Source organism: Terrapene carolina, unplaced genomic scaffold (assembly GCF_002925995.2).
Source record: "Terrapene carolina triunguis isolate 2854851 unplaced genomic scaffold, T_m_triunguis-2.0 Scaffold193, whole genome shotgun sequence".
In the NCBI taxonomy this organism is placed as follows: domain Eukaryota; kingdom Metazoa; phylum Chordata; order Testudines; family Emydidae; genus Terrapene; species Terrapene triunguis.
Window position 1 is genome coordinate 9,713,385 of NW_020664544.1, and position 23,760 is coordinate 9,737,144.

The 23,760-nt window shown below is 56.2% G+C and overlaps 1 protein-coding gene across 1 annotated transcript in view; it reads right to left on the reverse strand.

Annotated features, from left to right (window-relative positions):
• ITGB3 (integrin subunit beta 3) overlaps nt 1–23,760 on the reverse strand; it is a 40,508-nt gene that overhangs the window by 8,113 nt on the left and 8,635 nt on the right. The window contains exons 2-12 of the mRNA XM_026654792.2: nt 22,150–22,232; nt 14,225–14,417; nt 10,629–10,881; nt 7,514–7,676; nt 6,857–7,018; nt 6,290–6,385; nt 5,653–5,742; nt 4,778–4,912; nt 3,806–4,235; nt 1,028–1,250; nt 270–370 (exon numbers count right to left, since the gene is read on the reverse strand). Coding sequence (XP_026510577.1) covers nt 270–370; nt 1,028–1,250; nt 3,806–4,235; nt 4,778–4,912; nt 5,653–5,742; nt 6,290–6,385; nt 6,857–7,018; nt 7,514–7,676; nt 10,629–10,881; nt 14,225–14,417; nt 22,150–22,232 — 1,929 coding nt within the window. The remainder of the gene's footprint in view (nt 1–269; nt 371–1,027; nt 1,251–3,805; nt 4,236–4,777; nt 4,913–5,652; nt 5,743–6,289; nt 6,386–6,856; nt 7,019–7,513; nt 7,677–10,628; nt 10,882–14,224; nt 14,418–22,149; nt 22,233–23,760) is intronic.

The window sequence follows — 23,760 nt, forward strand, 5'->3', positions numbered from 1 at the left end:
TGGCCTCTGCCTGGGGCATGCGGAGGGGGAGGTTCGGATTCTGGCTCCGGTTTCCTGGCTCTGAATCAAAGGGGAAGCTCCGGCTCCCAAAGATCTCGCTGCTAGCATCCAGCAGTTTGTTTCTCTGCCGTACGCTGCTCCCCCCGCCACCCCCAGCACTTGGGGCAACAAACGCCGATGATCCACCACCCTGCCGGGCGTTCTCGGCTCAGCACCGAGCAGCCGACGTCCGAGGTCCCGGCTGAGAGCCCAGCTCCTCCCTGGCTCACCGAGTTCCTGCACCGGCTTGATCTCGTCACGGCAGGTGCGGCTGCAGGTTTGCTGCTCCATCAGCGTCCCCCTCTCGAACTTCTTACACTCCACACATTCCCTGAGGAGGAGGAGGAGGAAAGAGCGACGAAGGACAGGATCATCAGGGGATGCTACGTGCAGCTCCAGGGCTCCCTGGGAAGCCTTTAGGTTTGGGGCTCAAAAATCAGACTCTCAGCTGGGGGCTCCCGCAGGGTCCCTGAAGTAGCCCTGCCAAATGGAGAAGGGGAGGGGAGAAGGGGCCCCCCCAATCACCCCAACTGCTTCACATTGTTCCCCTATCCTATGTCCCTGCTTCCCAGCACCTCCATTCCCAGTGGGGATCCCCTGTGCTCCCCGATGGGGCCTGGCCCCTGACACGGCCACTGGTCTCGACCCTGCCTCGTGCCAAGCCCCTGGGTGCGTGGGAGGCTTCCCCTAGGGAGGGGGACCCTGATTCTGACCCTCCCACGCAGGAGCGACCCTTTGCCCTGCATCCACCCTGATTTCACGCTGGAAGATCGGCCGCCTCTTGGCATCAGGGTCTCGCAAACCTGCCCCCCACTCCCCCTAGATTGCAGTCACAGTATCCCACAACGTCTACAGCTCAGCGCAGACCCTTCCCAATGAGGTGCCAGCCGGACCCATGCACTGAGCCCATGCCAGCGCCACCTGCCGAGATCCCCGCAGCCCGGAACCCAAGCGAGCAGCGCCCGCTCTGCCCCCCAGCCCCACTCACTTCTTGATGGTGCAGGCGTCGGGGCAGGTGGGGCACTTCTCGCAGGTGTCCCCATAGGCGCCGGCCTGGGTGCACTCGCATTTCCCGCACTGGCAGAGCCCGTGCCCGCTGCACACCAGGCCGTTGCCGGACATGCAGGTGTCGGTGCGGGTCGTGCAGTTGCAATAGTCCCCGGTCCAGTCCGAGTCGCACAGGCAGTCCCCACAGTTGCACTGCCCATGGCCTGCGGGCGAACGCAAGGGCGTGAGGTGTGAGCCCAGGCCGCACACCTAGGTTTGCCTGGGGCCTTGGGATAGCGAGGGGCTAATCCAGGCTGGGGCAGTTTCTCTTCACCCCAGCCTCAGCTCTGCCAGGACCCATCAGTCCTGACCGCCCCGCACGGCTCTGCCAATGCACCACCATCTTGACCGGCGCCACCCTCTGCTATTCCAGTCCCCACCAGCAGCTTTGCCCCCTTATCCTGGCCCGCAGCCCCGGGGATGGCGGGAGGCCGAGTTTGGGCCACGGGGGTTTTCTCTGTCTGTTTGGAATGAGCCTAGAAAGCGAAAGAGAGGCTTGGCTGGAAATCCTGACTCTTGCTCACTTCCTCCCCTGACCTCTAAGTCCTAGGGCCTCTCCTTGGGTCGGGCTGCTCCAGAAACAGACCCAAGTTCCTTGAGACCCAGGTTCAAATCCTCTCCGAGCCTGGGGCTGTTTGGCTCGCGGGCCCCAAAGATCCCAGCGAACCTAGCTGGAGTGTTGGACCCACAGCGAAGCCGACCCGGCCCCTGCCCTCATTGGAGCACTGGGGAATTCTGCCGGTCGCCGCGGTTGGGAGCCGGACCGCAGCCCCTGGGTTCGGCTTTCCTTGGGAAAACCGTCCGTGGCTCCAGTTCCCGCTCAGCCCCGGGCGCAGCATCGCTGCCGGAGAGACTGAATGTGTCACTTTTTAGAGAATGGGAAACTAGGGATGAGTCAGAGGAAAAGTGGCCAGACAGACCTCAGGAGAGCTATGGGTGGGCAGGCTGGGGCTGGATTGCGGGGGTGGGGGCAGTGGTCAGCATTGAGGGGCATCAGTAGAATAACGTGTAGGGAACCCCAGGCTGGAAGAGCAGCGGGTGCAGTGGGTCTGGATGGAGGGAGGATGGTGAAGCTGCGGGGGTGCAGACGTAGCCCGACAGGTGCCCGGGAGCTGGCACGAGGCATCCGGGAGAAGGACGTTAGTATAAACTTCCCTCTCGCCCCCATTTTAATTTCACAACAGGCACCGAGAGCGTGGGGGAGGTGGAGGAATGTGAGATACGGACCAGCCCCACCCAGGAGCCTTTCAGCTCCGAAGAAAGGTCCCGACGCTGATCGTTAACTTCTCGGCCCCTACTAGAGTGACTCCGGATTGACAGCAGTGTGACGGAGAGCAGGCCCTCTGTAGGCTGCCCCCTCGCCCCCGCCCTCTATGGGGCTTTGATGCTGCCACCCTCTCCCCCACAATGACAGATCCCTGTCTGGGTGATAAACCGCCCGCTCACCCCCTTCCCCCCATGGCTTGTTTGTTTGTTGGGTGTCATCAATTTGTCATTGTCCTGATAACCAGCTTGGCCCCATCTCAGGCCAAACATCCGGAGCCACTGCATTGCACAACAGCTAGGGAAGCGTGTGACAAACCGGCCCAGATTACACTGGGGGGGGTAGGGGAGCCAGTCCTTATCACGGTGAGTCACCCCAGAGGATCTGGAGGGCTCACTAGGGAAAAACAGGCCCGCCCCTCCCGCCTCCACTGCTGGGGCAAGCTAAGCATCATAATAACTGCAGATAAGGAGGCCCCAAGGGAGGCAGAAAGCAACAGGGGCGCTGGGTGTGCCAGGGACAGGAGCGCAGTGGGGAATCTGGCCGGGGGGGGGGCTCAGCAGGGGCCGGGGGGGGGGGGGGGGGGGGGACGGGGGGGGGCGGTGAAGGGGAGCCCGGGAGCAGGCTGCAAAGCCCTAAGGCAGAATCTCTCCCATGCAGGGTGGTTCAGACAAAGACCAGCCCCCAGGGATCTTATGGGAACCCCCAAGGTCTGCGCCCTAGGGCCAGGTGCCTGGCAGGGGGTAAGGCCTCTTAGGGGATTTGGGGGCATCTCTGAGTGCTGATGGCTGCAGGGTCAAGTGGCTGCCCCCTGGGGATGTGATCGGTTTGAACATGCGGATGGAACGGGCCAGGGAACGGCCGGGGGCTCTTTCTGGAGTGAGCGGTGTGTGCATCTCCCGGCATTCAGGGAGCCTGCGCGGAGGGGAACAGGGCAGGGGCTCGCTGGCCCCCTTTCAGGACATGCTGTTCTGAGTCAGGCCCGCCGCCTGCTCCCGCCGTGAACTCTGCACAGCTTGGCTTGGCTGCTTCCGTGAGAAGCGGCGAGGGAAAGAAACAGATGCGGCGTTAACCCAACTGGCTCAAGAAGGGGGAGCATGGCGACGGGAGCCAGCCTGCCCTGTGGCAAGGGGTCTCCTCAGGCATTCCTCATGCCACACCATTGAAATGCAGCCACCTCTGGGGAGGGGACCTGGCACCTGCTACACAGCACGGTACAACAACAAACATCCCGCAGCCAACTACACCGATGGAGGAATTTTAGGCAGCCCGTGTGGAATAACACAAGCTGGAATACAATCAGAGCGAACCCCCCTTTTCCTTCACGGCGCTGCCGTCAGATCTTGGAGGATTCCCGGCATCTTAGACCCAGCACCGGCTCAGTGCTGACCCAGATGGGGAGATCACGGCCTAGGGAACCCCACACCCCTCCGAGCTCCCCTTCGCACCACTCACCCGAGCACATCTCGCCCTTGAAGCGGACGCAGGAGAAGTCGTCGCACTCGCAGTACTTGCCGGTCACCTTGCCGAAGTCGCTGGCGTGGCAGACGCACTGGCCGCAGAGGCACTCGCCCCGCTGGCTGCACAGGGGCTGCCCCGCGCCAGGGCTGCAGTTGTCCTGCTGCGTGGGGCTGTACTCCTCCTCGGAGCACTCGCAGCGGGAGCCCAGCCGGCCCGGGGAGCAGCGGCACACGCCGCACTCGAAGGTGCCGTTGCCTTGGTGGCAGGCGGGGCTGTCGGGCTGGGCGTGCTCCTGGCAGCTGCAGTTGCACTCGAAGTTCACCAGCACCGTCAGGCTGTCCTTGAAACCCACCGGCTTGATGGTGAAGGATTTCTGCTGCTGCTGGGGGCAGCCCCGCACCTTGGCCTCGATGCTGAAGCTCACCTGGGGAGGGAAGCAGCCGGGGTTCGATTCAGGCCGGGCTGCTCCAAGCACAGCTGGGGTCACCTGGCTGCAAGGCCTGAGACCCGGAGCCGTCAGCCAGTCCCTTCCAGGCACGTTCGAACCGACGCTGCCTGGTGACATGGGGCAGCCCAGGCTGGCAGCGAGCCATTCGGAGAGACCCGCAGGCTCGATACAGCATCCCCTTTTGTATTTGTCCCAGCCGAGCCCTGCCCCGGAAGACACTACATGCCTGTGACCTTCATAGAATCATAGAATATCGGAGTTGGAAGGGACCTCAGGAGATCATCTAGTCCCACTGCCTGCTCAAAGCAGGACCAATCCCCAAACAGATTTTTACCCCAGATCCCTAAATGGCCCCCTCAAGGATTGAACTCACAACTCTGGGTTTAGGAGGCCAATGCTCAAACCACTGAGCCATCCCTTCTCCCACAGGGGCAGAGGCTGGGGATGATCCCAGGGCGCTGGGCCGGCTCCTGCAGCGGGATCCCCCTCCCAGCCGGCCGCCAGCTGGCAAGACTCACCGTGTCTCCTATCTTGAGGCCCACGCAGGACTTGAGTCCCTGAATGACCTCGTTGTTGAGGCAGGTGGCGTTGAAGGAGAGGGACAGCTCCTCGGGCAGGTCTCGAACCTCCAGCTCCACCTTGGAGCGGATTTTCTGGAGGGAGGGAGGAACAGCGCACGCCCCGCACTTAGGAAAGGGCATCGAGAGGAGGCAGCCGAGCCCTGGGAGTGGGGAGCTCGCACCAGTACCCAGCGCAGAGATGCAGGCCTCTGGAGACGCAGAGAGGGCCAGCCGGCTCCATCTCCCAGGGGTCACCAAGCAGCTGTCACATGGTGACAACTTTCCTCAGCTGCCGCCCTGGGCTGGATCGGAACCGGTGACCTGCTAGGGAGAGAGGGAGGCGCTCCTAGAGCAGCGAGCTCAGCGCACGTCCCCGAGGTGCGCTTGGGAAAAGGCTCGCTAGCCAGAGGTCCTTCCTCTGTCGCCGAGGCATCAGCCAGAGGGCCGGCCTGTCTGCCGGGAGGAGGGGAAGAAGCGGCTGCCAAGGGGAAGGGGACAAGATGGGGAATGGGATGACCTCACTTCCTCTGTGCATCGCTAAGGCAGATGTTCACAGCTGGAACCGGGGAGGCTGCTCAGGGCACAAACAGCTGGCGAGTGTCTCTGGGCTGCTCGGGGCTGGAGCGTGGGGGGGAAGTGCATGTCCCTCTTTAAGGGCTGAGATCCTGCGGAAGCACCCCCCATTTTGCTCTGCTTCCGACATGAGGCTCCTCTCAAGTGAGGAGACCCCGGTAGGAACCCCCCAAAACTGCTGCAGGCAGCGGCCCTGGGAGATGCCCTAGGCTGCCCCAGGTTTGCCCCGGGGCCATGGCGTCCCTGCTGCTCACACTCACCCCATAGGACTCCAGAATGAGCTGCAGGACGTTGCTGGAGTCGCTGGACAGGGTCCCCACAGTGGTGCCGGGAATCAGCTCGCTGTAGTTCTGGCAAGAACACACACAGCCAGAGGTTCGGTACCAAGGCCTGGCGCTAAGCTCGGATCGCTAGCTCTGTGGAGCGCGGCCGCTCTGCCGGGGCATCAACCCGGCAATTGCCACGTGGCCCAGCGTGTACCGGGGCGGGGGTTAAACCGCTGCGGGGGGCGTGTTTGCAACCACAGACAGGGCGAGGCCATGGCCAGAGCGCTGGCCTGGGAGCCCGGACAGCTGGGCTCTGTTCCCGGCTCAGCTGCGGTCTTGCTGGGTGACTCTGGTCAGGCCCGAGTGGAGAGCTGAGGGTCATTAAAGGCCTGGGAGGGGATCGCGAATGGGAGCAGATTGTGGGCAGCCGCAGCGTCTCCTTTCATCGGCCATGGGTGGCTCGAGGCGGCCTGGCCCTGGGGCCTGCCTGCGAATGTCTAGAGTGTTGGGGTGGCCCTGGGTGTGCGGAGCTCTTCAGGTGCTGGGGAGGGGAGGGGAGGGAGCTGCCATTGGGGGCGGAGCTTCCTGGGCTCTGGGCGGGGCATCCAGGACGCCAGCGTGGAGCAGTCACCTTATAGAGGCCAACCACGCCCTGCGTCACGGCAAAGATCAAGTTGATGTTTTTCTGGGAGAGTTTCTCAGTCATCAGGCCCAGCGAGGGATAGTCCTGGGGAGAGAAACGAGTGGTCAGGCCTTGGGGGCTGGCGCTTCCGCGGGCGCAGCAGGTGCTGAGACATCGAATACCACCCCCCCCAGTCCCACTGCACAATACGTCTCACCAGGCCCTGGCCTGTATTCCCCTCCCTTCCCCGGAGGCTGGAGCTCTGTCTGCCCTCAGCAGCCTGCTGCCGTCCCATGTGGGGTAGGGATGTTCCAATCCCACAGGTTGTTCCCCCAGGACATGGCTGGGGGAGCCCTGCGATCAGCACACATCCTCCCTTTACTGTCTTACATGTACAGAGGTGCACACACGTGGGCCATGAACATCCACGTGTGTACACACAACTACACACACACCTGCGTTTACACACAGAGGTATGCACACATATGTATCTGCGTGCTCTCGTGCGCAAGCTTCCCGCGTTCCACAGGGACCCGCTTCCCTCCCCCCGACCCGCAGGCAGGGCCCTGCGTTTACCAGCGTGGTGGAGGCCGAGTAGAGATTATCCTTGTCAATGTGGCACTGCCCGTCGTTCGGCTGGACGATCCCAGCCAGCCTCCCGTCCAGAGCGATGTGGGTCTTGGCATCTGTCGTGAAGACCAGCAGGTGACTAGCATCGTTCCTCCAGCCGATCTGCTCCTGCAGCAAAACACAGGAGCGGGTTCCCAGCCTTTTCTATACCTTAGCACTGCTGGACATCATAATTACTGTTACTGCCTGAGCTCTGGTACCTGGAGCTCCCAGGGGTGACCAGCACCAGGGGCAAGCCAGCAAGGAAGTATGGGCTACTCCTAAACATGGGATATGATTAGGAAGGGATGCAAATTAATAAAGGAGACACCCTGATGCTTCAGGGCATGAGCAGCCTTGGGGTCAGGAAGAATTTCCCCTGATGGGCAGGTTATTCCATGGTCCATGCTGGGGTTCCATGCCCCTTCCTCTGAAGCATCTGGCACTGGTCCCAGAGACTGTTCTGTTCTGACCCAGCCTGCCAATTCCTATGTTCAGCGTTCAACCCCCTGCACCTCACACCTGCTCTCGCTGCACGTCCCGCTGGCCTCACCGCGCTGCGAGATATCCAACCTACAGCATCCCGCCTGGTGACCCTTCTCCGCCCCGGGCCAGAGCTCTTACGTCACAGACGGTCGCTTGGATGATGGCATCGAACCCCCCTTCGGGCGCGTCGCGGTTCCGCGAGACACTCTGCTTGCGCACCTCCTCGTTGAAGCGGGTCACCTCGTCCGTGAGCGTCAGGACGTGTTTGTAGCCGAACATGGGCAGGCAAGTTTGGTGAATCCTGCGGGGAAGCAACCGTGGAGAGAAGTACTGTAGCTCCCCAACGCAGGGGAAGGTCAAGAGCGTGGACGGCACAGCGCCCCTGCTGCCTAGCACGCAGCGCGGCTTGCAGTGTCCTTACTGGTATGGGGGTTTTCAATCATTTCTGTATTCCCCCCCTCCCCCCAATTCCATACTGGGCCGCCTCTCCCAGCCAACTGGGATTGCTCCCCTTTGCAATAGGGGAAGAGCAGGGTGTTCGCGACCCCCTCAGGGGACACAGAGCAATCGAGCGGTGCAGCCAGCCCAAGGCTGTGGAGCAAACTCCTGCAGGATCTTGGTACCAAACCTAATTGCGCTGCGCTCTGAGTGTAAGGTGCACGCCGCAAACACAGAGCACGTGGGTGGAGAGTGCTTGAAAAGCTGGGCCTGGGCATTTTGGAAAAAGTTGGCACACACCATCTGCAAATTTGACATAAACTCCCCATTGAGTGCATGCAGCTCCCTTTGGGGGATCGAAAGCACCAGGATCACCACGGCGTAACGTAACGCCAGAAACATGTGCCCGTCCCCGTACGTTTTTAAACATCCATTTGCCGTAACATTTAAAAAACATGAATCACCGCAGACTTCGTGAAACTAAAACTTCACCTTCTTTTTAAATCTTCTGTCATTTAAAAAAGAAAATCAGACAAACCTCCCCTCCCCCCAAATGTATTTTTCCAGTAGGAAATTGGAGAAACACTGAATTTCTTATACCGAAGTTACATAACTCTAATAAATAACAACGGCACTTTACTCTTTTTTAGCCAGACTGGATCAGATCCAAAGTCAATCTAGCCCAGGATCTTTCCACCGTGGCCAGTGCCAGATGCTTCAGAGGAAGTGGTCAGAACTGTACAGTAGCAGATGTGGGATAGTCTGCTCCCTACATTAGGTCTCATCTTGGGCCCTAATACAGATTGGCTTCAGTCTTGAAGCACAAGATCTAATATCCCTTCCAAAACATAGACTCATAGACTTAAAGGTCAGAAGGGACCATTATGGTCATCTAGTCTGACCTCCCGCATGATGCAGGCCACAAAAGCTGATTATAACAACTCTGGATCTTCTTGCTATCCATATGAATGTCCAGTCTCTTGTTCAGTCTTGTTAGGTTCTTGGCCTCCACAACTTCCTGTGGCAGTGAGTTCCACAGTCTAACAACACAGAAGGTGAAAACGTCCTTTTACTCATCTTAAAATTTCTCCTCTTCTCATTTTGTTGACTGTCCCCTTGTTCTTGTGTGAATTATATTGTGGTCTCTCTTACTTAGCAGCTCAGCTGCTGTCACTTCTTGAGTCAGCTCCTGTATGTTACTTAAGACTAAGCCTGGAACAACCTCTCCTCTTGTGGGCTTTAGAGTGTCCAAAAACTGCTATTCCAAACTTTATCCTGTTGTGCTGCTTGAGCAGTAATAATAATACCTGACTCTTATCTAGTACTTTTCATCAGTAGAGCGCCAAGTATTTTACAAAGGAGCTCAGCATTATTACCATCTTTTTAGAGATGGGGAAACCGAGGCACAGGGAGGGGACGGTCACACGGCAGGGCCCAAAATAGAGCCTGGCTTCCTGAGGGTCCGTGCAGTACTCCATCCACTAGACCACTCATCAACACTTCAATAACCCCCTGAGGTCGGCAGTGTGGAAGAGCGGATAGCGCACTGGCTCGGGAGTCAGGACTCCTGGATTCTGTTCCTAGAGCTGTTAGTGACTCATTGTGTGGGTTTGTCTAGTGCCCTGCACAAGAGAGCCCCATCTTGGCTGGGATCTCTAGACGTTACTAGACGGAAACAATACATCTCTGCAGATACTGTTCTACACAACGGCAGTAATGCAGCTTTACTCCCGTAAGGTGGCTTGACACTCTATAGGTGAAAAATGATATTCAAGTGTTTTATCCTCCTCCTTTTGAGATGGGGACATGAGGGCCAGAAAGATGTAGCCTTTTGCCCACGGTCCCACAGAAAGGGAGCAGCAGAACGCAGGAGCTGAGCGGCGCGTATGGCTGCGTTTTCGGATCAGTGGCAGAACCAAATAAAAAGGAAAAAGGGTTTCGGTGAACCAAAAACGTTGACAAAACTTCAGTTCAGCTTGAACGAAAAGTTTGGTTTCATTTGTGTGTTTTTTTTTTTTTTAAATAAAATTGAAATAAAATTCTAAACAAAAAGTGAAAACCTTTAGATTTTTTCAGAATTCACCCCCCCCCCCCCCGTGACTGAAATAACTTGCCGAATTTGCCACGAAGTCTTGAAGTATTTCAGTCGACCCCAATCTGTGGTTTTTTGGTGAATAAATTGTTTTGCCCAAAAAGCTTCGCTCAGCACTTCCCAGGAACCCTAGCTCCCTCTCTCCAACTATTAGACACAATTCATAGATTCATAGATTCTAGGACTGGAAGGGACCTCGAGAGGTCATCGAGTCCAGTCCCCTGCCAGCATGGCAGGACCAAATACTGTCTAGACCATCCCTGATAGACATTTATCTAACCTACTTTTAAATATCTCCAGAGATGGAGATTCCACAACCTCCCTAGGCAATTTATTCCAGTGTTTAACCACCCTGACAGTTAGGAACTTTTTCCTAATGTCCAACCTAGACCTCCCTTGCTGCAGTTTAAGCCCATTGCTTCTTGTTCTATCCTTAGAGGCTAAGGTGAACAAGTTTTCTCCCTCCTCCTTATGACACCCTTTTAGATACCTGAAAATGGGCCAGATCCTCCGCAGGTGTGAATCAACGAAGCTCCCTTGATTTACACCAGCTGAGGATCTGGTGGATTGTCTCCCGCTGACATCCTTGTGCCATAAAGCCAATTGGCTTTGTGCACCTACCATCTCAATGCCCCTTGGAAGTCAATGCAAAGACTCCCATTGACTCCAGTGAGGGTTAGCTCGGGCCACCGGTGTTGCTGCTTCCTCTGGGTTGGGACTTACTCATAGCACGGGTTGTCGATGGCTTCTTGCGGGGAGATGTACATGTATGGCGAGATGGGCTTGTCCACAAAGGCCCCGAAGCCGATCCGCAAGTTGCTGGTCAGCTTGCGCATCTCAGTGGCTAGCTTGGTGCCCAGGCTCTGGATGTTGTGGAGATCGTCCTTCATGGAATTGGACAGGTCCATCAGGTAGTAGATGTCTACCGGGTAGTCCTCCACCTGGCGCACTTGGACGGAGAAGATCTGGGAGTCATCTGAAAGGGAACACGGCAGCGGGGTTAGGAGCGGGGGTAGGAGATCTCCCACGGATCCCAGTGGGATGGAAGGAGGTTGAGTTGACCAGGGTGACCCAGCTCACAGACCCAGATGGAAGCTAAGTGTTTGCCTTGTTGGACAGGAGTCTTCTGCCCCATGGAGGGTCTTAACCTGCTGTGGTGAGACAGACCAGGGTAAACACAAATGGGGATAAAACTGCAGGGCACAGTGCTTGGGATCAAACAGGAATTAATTCTGGGAAGTCCCATGGCCTGTGTTGTATAGAAAGCCAGGCTAGATTATCATAATCCCGTCTCATAATCTAAGATATATGCTGGTTTTATCCCATATGGGCAGAAGTGCAAGGAGCTTGCATGCCTGGCCTAACGCTCCCACATGGATAATGCAAGAGTGTCCTTAGCTAGGCATGATCAACCTCGAATAATTTGATCCTTGGGCGCTAACATCTATTATGGGCATGAGCAGGGATTGCACTGGGGACGAAAAGCATGTGCCTCTAACAGCAGTGACAGTTTCTGTCAGGCATGCTATTCTGTATCTGAATGCAAAATGTGTGTCCTCCATGCGGTGTGACTGGCACGCAGGGTGTGTGCAAAGTCACGCTGTGCGGAGGATGCCGTTTGATTTGGGGGCCAGACGGAAGCGTCCCCTGGGCACAGACGGTTGTGGGGGGTGCATTGCATTGCATTGCATTGCATGGGCAGACAGCACACTGCTGGCTTCTATCAGCCCAGAGCCTCTAGGTCCGAGCTGTGACTCACTCGGATCCTCACTGCCCCAGATAAAGAGCATTAGCCGCTGAATCATTCCAGGGGTACAGGCAGAACGAAGACGCAGCCTCTCTGACTCTGATGGAAATTTTGATGGGGAACTTTCCTCCCCGCGAAAGGAAAGGAGACACCGTGTGATGTGCCGATGATTTTCAGGCTGGCAGGAGTGGGTCCCACAGCTCTGTGCCAGGCTGTTGTCACGAACCGCTTAACTCCTTCCCTGCGGGGCTAGCACTGAGTCGAGCCTTTCGCCCTCAGCTCAGCGCCCCAGGTCACCAGGCTGTACGGAGCCGTCAGACTCTCCTCTTCCCAAAGAAATATTCCTTCTCTCCCACCCTCGAGCACTTCCTGGCTTGGTAAAAGATACCCAGAATGCATCGCTCAGTGGCCCCATGGGTGGGCTACCAGAGGTCCATAAGGAGTTTCCCAAGCATCTTCTCCCCCAAAGCGGTGGGATGGGAGGGGTGCCAGGGCTTTAGGAGGTTCGGGGTTAATTATAACATGGATGAGAACGTTCACGTTCGAGGACTCAACTCTTTTTCCAGATACTCAGCCCAAGTCACCTATCTCCTCCCTGCCGGGGTGGCCAATTTTGGTTGGCGGTATTCCTGGAGGTTTCATCAAATGACATACGGTATATACTCGTTCATTAGCCTGCTTGTTTATAAGCCGCCCCCCCTCTCCCAAGATGGTTAGGTAAAAATAGCAAAAACTGTATGACCCTTTCATAAGCCGACCCTATATTTCAGGGGTTGGCTCCTGACCCGTTAGGGTAGGCCTCTAGCGGGCCTGGACGTTTTGTTTACCTGGAGCGTTCACAGGCACGGAGCTCCTCAGCTCCCAGCGGCCGCAGTTCGCCATTCCCAGCCAACGCCACTTCCCGCAGCTCCCATTGGCTGGGAACGGCGAACCGCGACCACTGGGAGCTGAGGGGCTTCCATGCCTGCAGATGCTCCAGTTAAACAAAACGACAATGTATTAGATATTCAATTCAATGATTCCATAGAGTTTAAAATCACCACATTTTGGTGTAGACCCGTTTATAAGCCGACCCCCGCTCTTTGATGCATCGCTTTTTTACCAAAAATATTCGGCTTATGACCGAGTATATAGGGTAATCTTTAATTAAAGATTAATCTTTAATTCCTGGAGACTCCCGGACAATCCTGGAAGGTTGGCAACCATACTCCCTGAAGATTTTGGTGGAGCAGGCGTAGCTTGCCAGCTCCCAAGGAAATAGGATAGGAGTCTACTTGGCTGCCCAGAAAGGACTAGAAAAAGGGAGAGGGCGACCTGAGGGGAGTGGGGATAAAATGTGGCTGCCCCCCTGCTGGGAAGGTGGCTCGAGGGAGTCCCAGGGGCTGTGGCAGGGAGCAGATCCAGTATGGAGTCGCCCGGTGAAAACGGAGGTTTCAAAATGCCAGTGTGGAGGAGATTCTTAGTCGTGGCTCAGAATCGTCCCCAGGTCCTCAGAGCCCCAGGCCCCACAATAAGCAACACGCACAGACCTCACTGACTCGGCTGCAGTCCAGGGTAAGCAAACCGAGGCCTCCAGAATAGCTGCTCATTAATAAGGGAGGGACCATGGCCCAGTGCACAGGACATGGCCCAATGAGTCAGGAGACCTGGGCTGTGGTCCCAGTTCTTCTGCTGACCTGTCGTATGACCCTGGGCAAGTCCCTTCATGCTGTTTCCCAGGCTGTCTTGGACGCTGTGTATTACGCTGTCTAGCACAAGGGGGCCCCGACCTCAGCTGAGGTCTGTGTGGTGTGCGAGTTTGTTTCGACGGCATTTCACCAGGGCTGCAACAAGCATACTGTGTGTATGTTAGATACAGACCCAGTGTGTATAAAACACAAAACACAGTCCTACATTACCCGGCTCTCCATCACATCAGACGAGGGATAACATCTTCCTAAGCGCCCCATTGAATTAGGAGCCTCCGTCCCATTTTCAAACCCGACTTTCAGTTCAATTGACCTGGGCAAGTCACGTCCCTGCTTTGTGCCTCAGTTTCCCCCTCTGTTAAATGGGGACAATGATACTGACCTCCTTTGTCAAGCGCTTTGAGAGCTACCGATGAAAAGCGCCATACAGTTGCTAGGCATTATTATGATTATTATGCTCCCAAGCACCTAAGTGGCTTTTGAAATTGGGACTTCGGCACCTAGGTCACTGAAGTGCTTTTGAAAATTTTATCCTGTAACTAGTCTGGCATCAAGTCACAGGTACAATCTTAACAGCTCACCTGGCCTACAGCATATCACCTGGCCTGCAGGGTTAATCCATTGATTAACACTGGGTTCCTGTAACAAAGACACAACCTTCCTGATTGTAAAGCTACAGGATTGGATGTTGCTCTACGTACGAAACCTACACCACTCGTGGGCTGCTCTGTCCTTCTCTAGGGTGGCTGGGTCACGTATGGAGGCTGATGAAGCTGCCAAGAGCACTGATTCTTTTAGCTTAGGCAGTAGAAGCTCATGGTTCGAGAGCTAGAGGTTTCAGGTTCAATCCCCTCAACCCCAACAGGGTTTTTTTTGGCTCCTACCTGGCCGCAGGTGCAGTTTAATTGTCTGAGGGCTCATCTGGGTAGTGACGGTCTGTCCAGAGCCGGTGTTACTGAGTGGCTTGTCCTCTAGGATTTCCGTGCTGCTGACCGGGTACTCCATGAAATCCTGCATGCAGCCATTTTGGAGGAGGTTCTTTTTCAGGTCGCAGCGAGGGGTTCCCGGCTTCAAGTCCTGTGAGCAAGAAGGCGGAGATAGACGCAAAGTCCCGATGCTGCTGCCTGGGATTAGGCCAGAAATAGGGGCAGCGGAGCAGGTGCTGTCGGGAGCGGGGCTGTGGCTCTGAAACCCCTTAGCACAGAGCTTGGGACGAACCCAGGCTGGATGGCCGGCAGGATGCAATATAGGGGCCTCCCCTCATTGAGGGTGGGAGGTGAAGAGCCACTGACAGGCTGGGAGCCTTGGCAATACATAGACCCAGAGGTAACGAACTCAGGCTCAACAAGGCCTGCCGGGGCCACTATGACCATCTCTCCGGCCTTCCCATCTCTCGCCCTCCAGCCTGTCCAAAATGCCGCTCTGCCTGCCTCTCTCCCCTTAGCAGGCCCTTCCTCAGCCCCATTTTAAATGCTTCCCCCTCTCTTCCAAGGGGCTCTTTTATAAACCTGGCCCTTAGTGAGTGTAACTGTGGCCCTGGCCGGCCCCACAACCGACAACAGCCTGCTCCGTGCTGGGTGCAAAGGGAGCTGCTTCTTTAGCTCGGGTGGTAAAGGCCAGTGCTTTTTTGCTGCAGAAGACTCCCAGGTTCAAGCCCCACAGCTGCCCATGGGGCATGTAGGTGTGGAAACCTCCAGCTCCCGTGGACTTGGGACAATAGCGTTTAGCTGCTGGCAAATGTTTCCTGAGTGGGGTTGACTCCGCTCTGCCCCTTAGGAATCACCAGAGCAGACCCGCCGACCATCTAGCCCAGATCCTGTCTCTCTCAGTGGCAGGGGCGGGAAGCCGCGGGGGGCGGCCTGCCGGTCGCCGTGAGGGCGGCAGTCCGGCTGCCTTCGGCAGCATGCCTGCGGGAGGTCCGCCGGTCCCGCGGTTGCGATGGCAATTTGGCGGCGGGGGCGCGGGACCGGCGGACCTTCCGCTGACGTGCCGCCGAAGGCTGCCTGACTGCCGTGCTTGGGGCGGCAAAATACATAGAGCCGCCGCTGCTCAGTGGCCAACACCACCAGCTGCTTCTGAGGAAGAAACTCTGCGGGAGGCAGTTACGGGCTAACCCACCCTTAGGGAAATTTATTCCTGATCCCCAATAATTAGAAGGCCTGGAGCAGGATGGTTTAAAACCCTTGTCACACCAGGGCTAAGACGGAAGGACCCAGGAGCGCTGCTGGCGCAGACCTTTCTCTGCAGACGCTTTGCAAACAGCGGCTAGGTTTGCCGGGAGAGGGTGAGACACAGCCTAGGCGCCGGCAGAAAGTGGGGACGGAGCAGCCAAATGGTGTTCAGACCTTCCCAGGCCCCGACTTCCCCGAGTCCTGGGGGCGAAGCCTGGAGCTCTGCCTAAGGGAGGGGTTCCAAAGCTGCAGGGTAGTACCAGCCCCCTTGCTGGAAATTCACCCCGAACAAGCAGCCAGCCGGCCGTGGGACGGCCTGTCACATTGACAAGGTTAATTCCTGGATGAGGAAACCACAGACTTATCTGCCAACTCCAGCCTACCGCAGGCTGCAGCGCTGCGGGGGAACAGAGCACCAAAAAAGGAATGAAAGAACCGAAAACAGCCAGAGCTGAAACAAGGGGACCAGAAACCTAAGTGGCAAAGTCACTGTGTATCTCCAGGCCCCTTGGGCGTTTCTGAGAAACCTGCCTGGCCCTTTCCCACAGGGCCAATTACTAATCTGCCGAGGGCTGGCGCTGCCAGCTTCCCTGATGGGGGGTTCTCAGGTAGGCCAATATTGCAATAATTGAACTCCTGATCTCCGCTGTCCACGAACTGGCTAGAGACAAAGGCCTTGGCACCTAAACGCCATCAGGGCTCTGTTGTTGTGCTAGGTGCGGTACAACTCCAGAGCACGGGCTCGTCTACACATGGAAATTAATCCAGAATAAGGGGTGTGTGTGTGTGGGGGGGTGACTTTAGAGCAGATTAACTATTCCTGATTAACGCCAGGTGTGGACGCTCTGATTCCAAATTCGCTTTTTAGTCTGCTTCCTGGAGTTAATCCGGAATAGCTATTCTGGAATAACTCCGCATTGAATAAAGCCTATGAGCCAATCCCGGCCACAAAGAATAAACAGGCAAAGACTGGGAGAGAGAGCAAGAGAGAAGTGACTGGCACCAGGTCACACAGCCGGTCTGTAGAGAGCCAGGAATAAAACCCAGGTCTCCCAAGTCCCAGTGCAGCACCTCTACCCCCCGGGCAGCACTGCCCCTCTTCCCAAAAGAAGACGTGGGCACCCACCTGCTGAAAATCAGAGCCTCTTTGATCACCGTGATGCATGCAGGCATCCCATTATTCCCTCTGCTTGTATATTACATCCCCGCACCCCCCAAACCCTTTGCTTTGTCTAGACAGACTGTTAGCCGCTCTATGAACCTAGAGCCAGAAAGCATCAGACCAGGGCCCTGGCCTCAGCTGGGCCCCGGGGCGGTACCGTAAGACAAACAACAACGTATGCAACCACAATGTCTGTTCCTGTATCTGGCCTGTGGGTTTATTCACCTGCTGTGCATTGTCTAAGCCCCGGGGGGAGAACTCTCTGGGGCGGCTGCTTTTGTGTTATTTGTCTGGACCTTGCCTAGTGCAAAGGAGCCGTGATCTTCAGGTCTCCCTGAGACAGAGATCAGTCACAATCCTCCCAGCATCATCCTAAAGCTACTGTGTGTCTCTCTCTCTGTGTCATGGTCACGTTTCCGCTAAGAATCTCCTCTAGCCCCCCTCTACCTGGCTTCTTGTTCCACATTTAAAGAAACACGACACGTGTCCTCCTAAATCCAAAGTCTCTAGTCCATCTGCGTCTGCACTCCGCGGGCCTGATTCAGCACTGGGGGGGGTTTCGAATGCCGAATCCAAACCTTCCCAGAGCTTGAGGTGCTTCGAGTCAGCTCGTTACAGATTCCAGCTGTGAATTGGGATCTGAAAGGGCCCAGGAGAAGGGACTATTTTTTGTTCGGCTCAAATGAGTGGAAGGATACAAATGGCGTTGGGAGGAGGGCCTCGCTGGAAGTGACTGCGCTATCTGCCTCGCTTCCCCCCCCAGCAGGGCCGATAGCCACGAAATGCAGCAGTAGCCAGCTCCCTCCTTTGTGGCCTTCCATTTCTCAGCTCTCCGCTTGGGCTTCCTGCTGTCAGTCACTGGCCAGATGGCATCCTGCTCTGCTCCATATTAGCTACGACATGGCCAGCCACACCGGATGACGGGACCTGCTGGGCCTTGACAACTTGTTGCCCGGCAGTGGGCTAGGACTCCTGGATTCTATTCCTGGCTTTGCCACCGACTTGCTGCGTGACCACAGGCAAGTCACCCGGCCCTTCCCTGTGCCTCAGTTTCCTCATCTGCAGAACAGGGATAGTATTTACCTACTTCACCGGGTGGCTGAGAGGCCTACTCACTAACTTTGTACAGTGCTTTTGGTGTGGCCGCCATCTCGGCTGACGGACCGGGGTCCCCAAGAGCTCAACACCGGAGCGGCTACCTCTTGAGCCAAAGGTTGCCTGACTGGGGCTGTCCCAGCCTCTGCTCCTCTGCAGATCGGGGATGGAGGGGGAGAGGTAACACTCACTCCCTGGGATGGATCCTTGCTAAAGGTGTCTGGGTCCCACGCTGTGTTCCCCATCCTAGCCTGTCAAAACCAGAGCATGCCACTGGCTAGGGATATTCTGCAGTGACACTAGTGCTGGCCTCTGCCATGCTATGGATAGTTAATAACACTGCTGGCCAGACAACCCGCGCTGGGCCCCCACAATTCCTATGGAGTTCACAGGGAATCACTCAGCACCTGTCAGGATCAGAAGTTTTAGACACGCTGCTAGAGAGGGGGTGCTCTTCCCTGGAGACTGCAAGTTAATGCCAAGCAGCCCTCCAACACCCCCTCCACATGGCTCAGAAGAACCATCAGTGGGTAATTAGCTTTGGCTGCTAATGACCAGGGTCGGTTTTAGACTCATAGACTTTAAGGCCATCTAGTCTGACCCTGTCATAACTATAAAGGGAAGGGTAACGGCCCTCCTGTGTACAATACTATAAAATCCCTCCTGGCCAGAGACTCCAAAATCCTTTTACCTGTAAAGGGTTAAGAAGCTCGGGTAACCTGGCTGACACCTGACCCAAAGGACCAATAAGGGGACAAGATACTTTCAAATCTTGGGGGAGTGGGGGAAGGCTTTTGTTTGTGCTCTTTGTTTTGGTGGTAGTTCACTCTTGGGACTAAGAGGGACCAGACATCAATCCAGGCTCTCGAAATCTTTCTGAACAAGTCTCTCATATTTCAAACTTGTAAGTAAACATCCAGGCAAGGCGTGTTAGTTTTATCTTTATTTTCTCAACTTGTAAATGTACCTTTTACTAGGGTGTTTACCTCTGTTTGCTGTACTTTGAACCTAAGGCTAGAGGGGGGTCCTCTGGGCTCTTTAAGTTTAATTACCCTGTAAAGTTATTTTCCATCCTGATTTTACAGAGATGATTTTTACCTTTTTCTTTAATTAAAAGCCTTCTTTTTAAGAACCTGATTGATTTTCCTTGTTTTTAGATCCAAGGGGGTTGGATCCTGATCCACCAGGAGTTGGTGGGAAAAAGGAGGGGGGATGGTTAATTTCTCCTTGTTTTAAGATCCAAGGGGTTTGGATCTGTATTCACCAGGGAATTGGTGAAGAGTCTCTCAAGGCTACCCAGGGAAGGGAATTAGCACATTGGGAGTGGTGGCAGCGGACCAGATCTAAGCTGGTAGTTAAGCTTAGAAGTTTTCATGCAGGCCCCCACATCTGTACCCTAAAGTTCAGAGTGGGGAAGCAGCCTTGACAGACCCCGTACACATTAAACAGGCCACAGAACCTCACCCGCCCACTCCTGTAAGAGACCCCTAACCTCCGGCAGTTACCGAAGCTCTCACATCATGATTTAAAGACTCTGAGTTACAGAGAATCCACCGTTTACTCTAGTTTAAACCTGCCAGTGACCCGTGTCCCAGAAGAAGGCGAACCCCGCCCCCCCCCCAGGATCTCTGCTGATCAGACCCAGGGGAAAATTCCTTCCCAATTCCAAGTATGGTGATCAGCTGGAATCTGAGCACATGGGCAAGATCCCCCAGCCAGACACCTGGGAAAGAATTCTCTATAGTAACTCGGAGCCCTCCCCATCCAGGGTCCTATCACCTGGCCATTGGAGATATTTGCTGCTACCAGTCGCGGTTTTGAACTGGCAAGCTAGCAAGGGAGAAATCAACATGCCACTGATGGTCCCCTGGGCTACCAAGCCCTCCCATCCCTTAGTCCTAACAACAAGCAGGGCTGCGCAGAGCCTTTCTTAGGTCTCTGCAGCCTCTGTAGGTCCGGCTGCCAGCCAACAGCTTGGGCACTTTGCTAATGCTTGTGACTAAGTTAGGGACCCGGTGCCAGGGGAAAGCAACTGAATCCAGGCAAGCCGGGCTGCATGGGTCATGCTGTTCCCTAGCTGCATAGCCATGGTGGCTGGCTGGGACGTCACTGCCTTCCGTAGTGCCCGGTGCTGACTGAAAGCCACGTGTTCCTACGGGCAGGGCCCCGATTTGGGAGCCAGGAGGCTGAAGTGCTAATCCCAGCTCTGCTATTGGGTGCACATGGGCGTATTACTTCCCCGCTCTCTGCTTCAGTTTCCCCAGTGAAGAGAATGATTCAGAGCCACCTTCAGGGATGTCTAGGGTGAAGGTACTAAGGACAATGATTTATTATTCATCCACTCACGGATGATGTTCAGACCCCCATGAAAATAGCATCCACTGCTGAGATCTCCGGGATAACATCAATGGATCATTTCCTCAGCCGTAGCAAATACTTAATGCCTCAGAGGCACCCTCCTTCCCTTATAATGCAATGGCGTGCGGGGAGGGAGGTTTCCTCCTGACTCCTGCCAGAGACTATGCCCTGAAGCCTGAGGGTTGGGTCCCCTGGATCACCACATGCAAAAGTTATGAATGGCCATCAAAATCAGCCAGCCCCAGTCTGCGACTCCCTGACCTGCAGCAGCAGATGCCCCAGGCTGGACAGGATGCAATGGAAAGCGGAGTTTCCCTTGATTGTTTCCTCATGTATGTCCCTGCCCTTTCACTGCAGGGCCCGCTCCCTGGTTTTCAGCTGGGTCCCACGGAGGGCCAAGACTGCCCAGAGGGAGGGAGGGAGGCAACATGCGAAATTCTGCAACAACCAGCCGCTGCCTCTGCCCTTAAGGAGACAGTCGCAGGGCTTGGCTCTGCAAACCCTGCTCAGGCAGAGGCGCGCATACTCACGCTGCACGCAACGAGGCTACTCACTACGCTCTGTACTACTCGGCATGAGTAACGGAGGCAGAACTGGCCTGGTTCGCAGCCAGGCCTGAGTAAGTGTGACTGAGGACCCGTGTTTAGAATGGAAGCGGCTGGAATGCAAAGAATTGAGGCAGGAAGGAACCAAACAAATAAAGGTGCTATCCCTTTAAATAAAGTGTGATGAAAGGCTGGGAGGGGGTCCGGGGGAGGGGGGGCGATCTCATTTGCTAAATAAAAACAATGTGGCCCAGATGTGGGCAGCCACACAGCGGAGCGGGCTTTGCGCAGCCCAGCGCTCCAGGGGCCGGCTGCTGACAGTCAGACGTCTCTTTCCCTAATTGTCACGTCTCTGTAAACACGGCCCCCGGCGGGCGCGGGGAATATTTCCTTGTTTGGAAATTCTGGCTGGATCTGGGGAAAGAACTCCCAGCCCCCGCTGCACGTCATGCCGCCCCCGCGGCCTGGGAACAGGGGCAGGGAGGGGAAGGGTTGTGCCGGAGGCAGTTCAAAAAGCCCCATTTCCCCGGGCTGGCCCAGAGAGAGCTAGCGCAGTCCTGCCTGGAGGTTTGGCTGTCACACGCGGGGTAATCACAGCAAGCGGCTCCCTGTGTTGAGAACAGACCGGCCTTAGTTATCAGATGGGGACAACTAACAATGGCTCCCTTTCCTAGACAGACACACACACACACCCCTCAGTGTCTCCCCTCTCCCCCAAATACACATACAGTCAGACACTCCAGCACACATAGGCTTTGAGACAAATCCTGTCACATGCACACACATGCATTTCAACACACAGCCCTGAGGACCTGGTCGATGCATAAAATTAGCCTGACCAAGCTGCGGATGCTCAGGGCTGTGAAAAAGGTCCCGACTTAACCCCCTGTGGAGATGCGGCTAGATCAACCACCTAATGACCGCGCCTGGATTAACCACATGGATGGAAAAACCCCTTTGATAAACCCCAGCCCCCGAGCCCTCCCCCCGCCCCAAGTTTCAGAGCCTGGGCTCCAGCCCAAACCGGAACGTCTACACTGCTATTTTTAGCCCAGCGGCCTGAGCCCAGCAAGCCCGAGGCAATTGACCCAGGCTCTGAGACTTGGCACCGTGGGCCTGACACACACCCTAACAGTCGGAGATTGGCTCAACCCCCCAAGCACGAGGTTTAATATCCCCGCCAATGTTTTTATCCTCACTCATGGCTCCTTGACGGGTGACATCGTCAGGTCAGCCACCAGCAGCTCCCATTGGGACACTCCGGGGCACACGTTTAAAAGCATCCAGCACCCAGGGGGCCACGATCTCATTACAAACGATGGTTGAGTTTACACCCCGGACCCAGATGCAACTAACATGCACCTAAAGGGCTGAGTTCATTCACCATGAAGAGCAGGGCTATGGGCAGCAGCCGATATGCAAGGAAAGGCCGGGCAAAGGGATGAACCAGACAGGCTGGCGGCATGTTGTCCCCTTACCTCCTGGGAGCACCATGCACACAACGGGCTCACGGCCAGACACTGCTTGCAGGAATTCACCCCGCGAGTGGTACAGATGTTCCCTGAAAGAGAGAGACAGACACCGATTAACACCTGCCCCGGCCCGGCCCGAAGCAAAGAGGCTCCTTCCAGACGCAAAGCGGGGTCTCATTGCTCTTTGCTGGTCAGGAAGGCCAGCTAGCGCCCAGCCCTCCTAGCCCAAAGAAATGACAAGTCTCTGAAATTCATTGTTATTGTTGGTATGACCGAGAGGCTGCAGCCGAGATCAGGGCCCTGATGTGGGGACAGTCCCTGCCCCAGGGAGCTTCCAGTCTAAATAGACAGAGGGAAGGAGGGAAAGCAGAACCACAGAGAGGGGAAGCAACTTGCCCAGGGCCAGGGGCAGAAGCCAGGTCACCTGCGTGCCAGTCTAGTACCGTCCCTCCTTGGCCACACTGCCTCTGTCTTCCGTGCCACCCCGCCATGCTCTGATTACGGAGGTGGCCATTTGCCTCTGTGGACGCTCGCACACCAGGACGATCACACGGACTCTCTCCGATCGCCATGGCGGGTCCGCAGTGAAGAACGAGAGCTGACTTTCAGAAGGGAGCACCTGCCGTTCCCAGTGGCTTCAGTTCGGTGAGGCTCACCCACCCTGGCCCCCAGGCCGCCCGCCGCACACAGACCAACCCGAGAGGGGCACTGGCTGGCGGGAGCCCTTGGGTTTGGAGGAACAGCCCAGCAAATGCAGAAAAAAGTCCCACTCCTCTGCACTTGGGAAGGTTTGTGCCACCTCTGGTCCTGCGCTTCCATGGTGCACGGGTCCCCTCCGAGAAGGCTGCGGAAAGCAGGCCAGGGCAGCGCACAAAAACGTCACGGGGGAAGGGAGCAGGGGGACCGGAGAAGAGGCGAGCGAACCGAGCTGGGCTGGCTCGGCCGAGAACTGGAAGGGATGGAGGCAAAGCAAATGCACCAAGGACGTGAGTTGAGGGGCAAACTCCTACCCGCTGAAGGATCTCTGGGGTTCAGGTGACACCAAAGGCGGTGGGGGGCTTTGTCCTGCAGCGGGCAAGAGGTGGCTTTGGAGAGAGCAGTGGGCTGATGTGGGTGGCTGCCCAAAGAGCAGGTGGGGGAGGATCAGGCGCTGCATCTACACGCTAGGCCGTGCAAAGCGGCCTCGTGACGGTGAAATCAATGGAGCTGTGCTGACAGAACCCAGCTGGGAATCTGGGCTGATATTTACACGCACACGTGCGGCAAGAGGAAGAGAAACAGAAAGACGATGACGCCAGGTCTCACTAACTTGAGAGCAGGGATAGAAACCAGCGAACATGAGAAGTCAGGCTTCCCTGCTCTCCTCCCTCCCCCAGTCCCTGCACACTCGACCCCAAAACCCAGTGCAAGTAGAACTGGCTCCTTCCCAGCTGAGCAGAGGGCCTGGCTACGTTCCAAGGAGTTTAATCCTAAGGGGAACGCACTGCACATAACTTCAGGAATTCCTTCCCTGCTCTCAGCTGCTGTCTGTGCAGCTGGGGGCAGGAATTCCTGAGCGCATGCAATATACAGAACAATGCACAAAGCCATCTCCGAAGCCAATCCTGGGAACCTAGG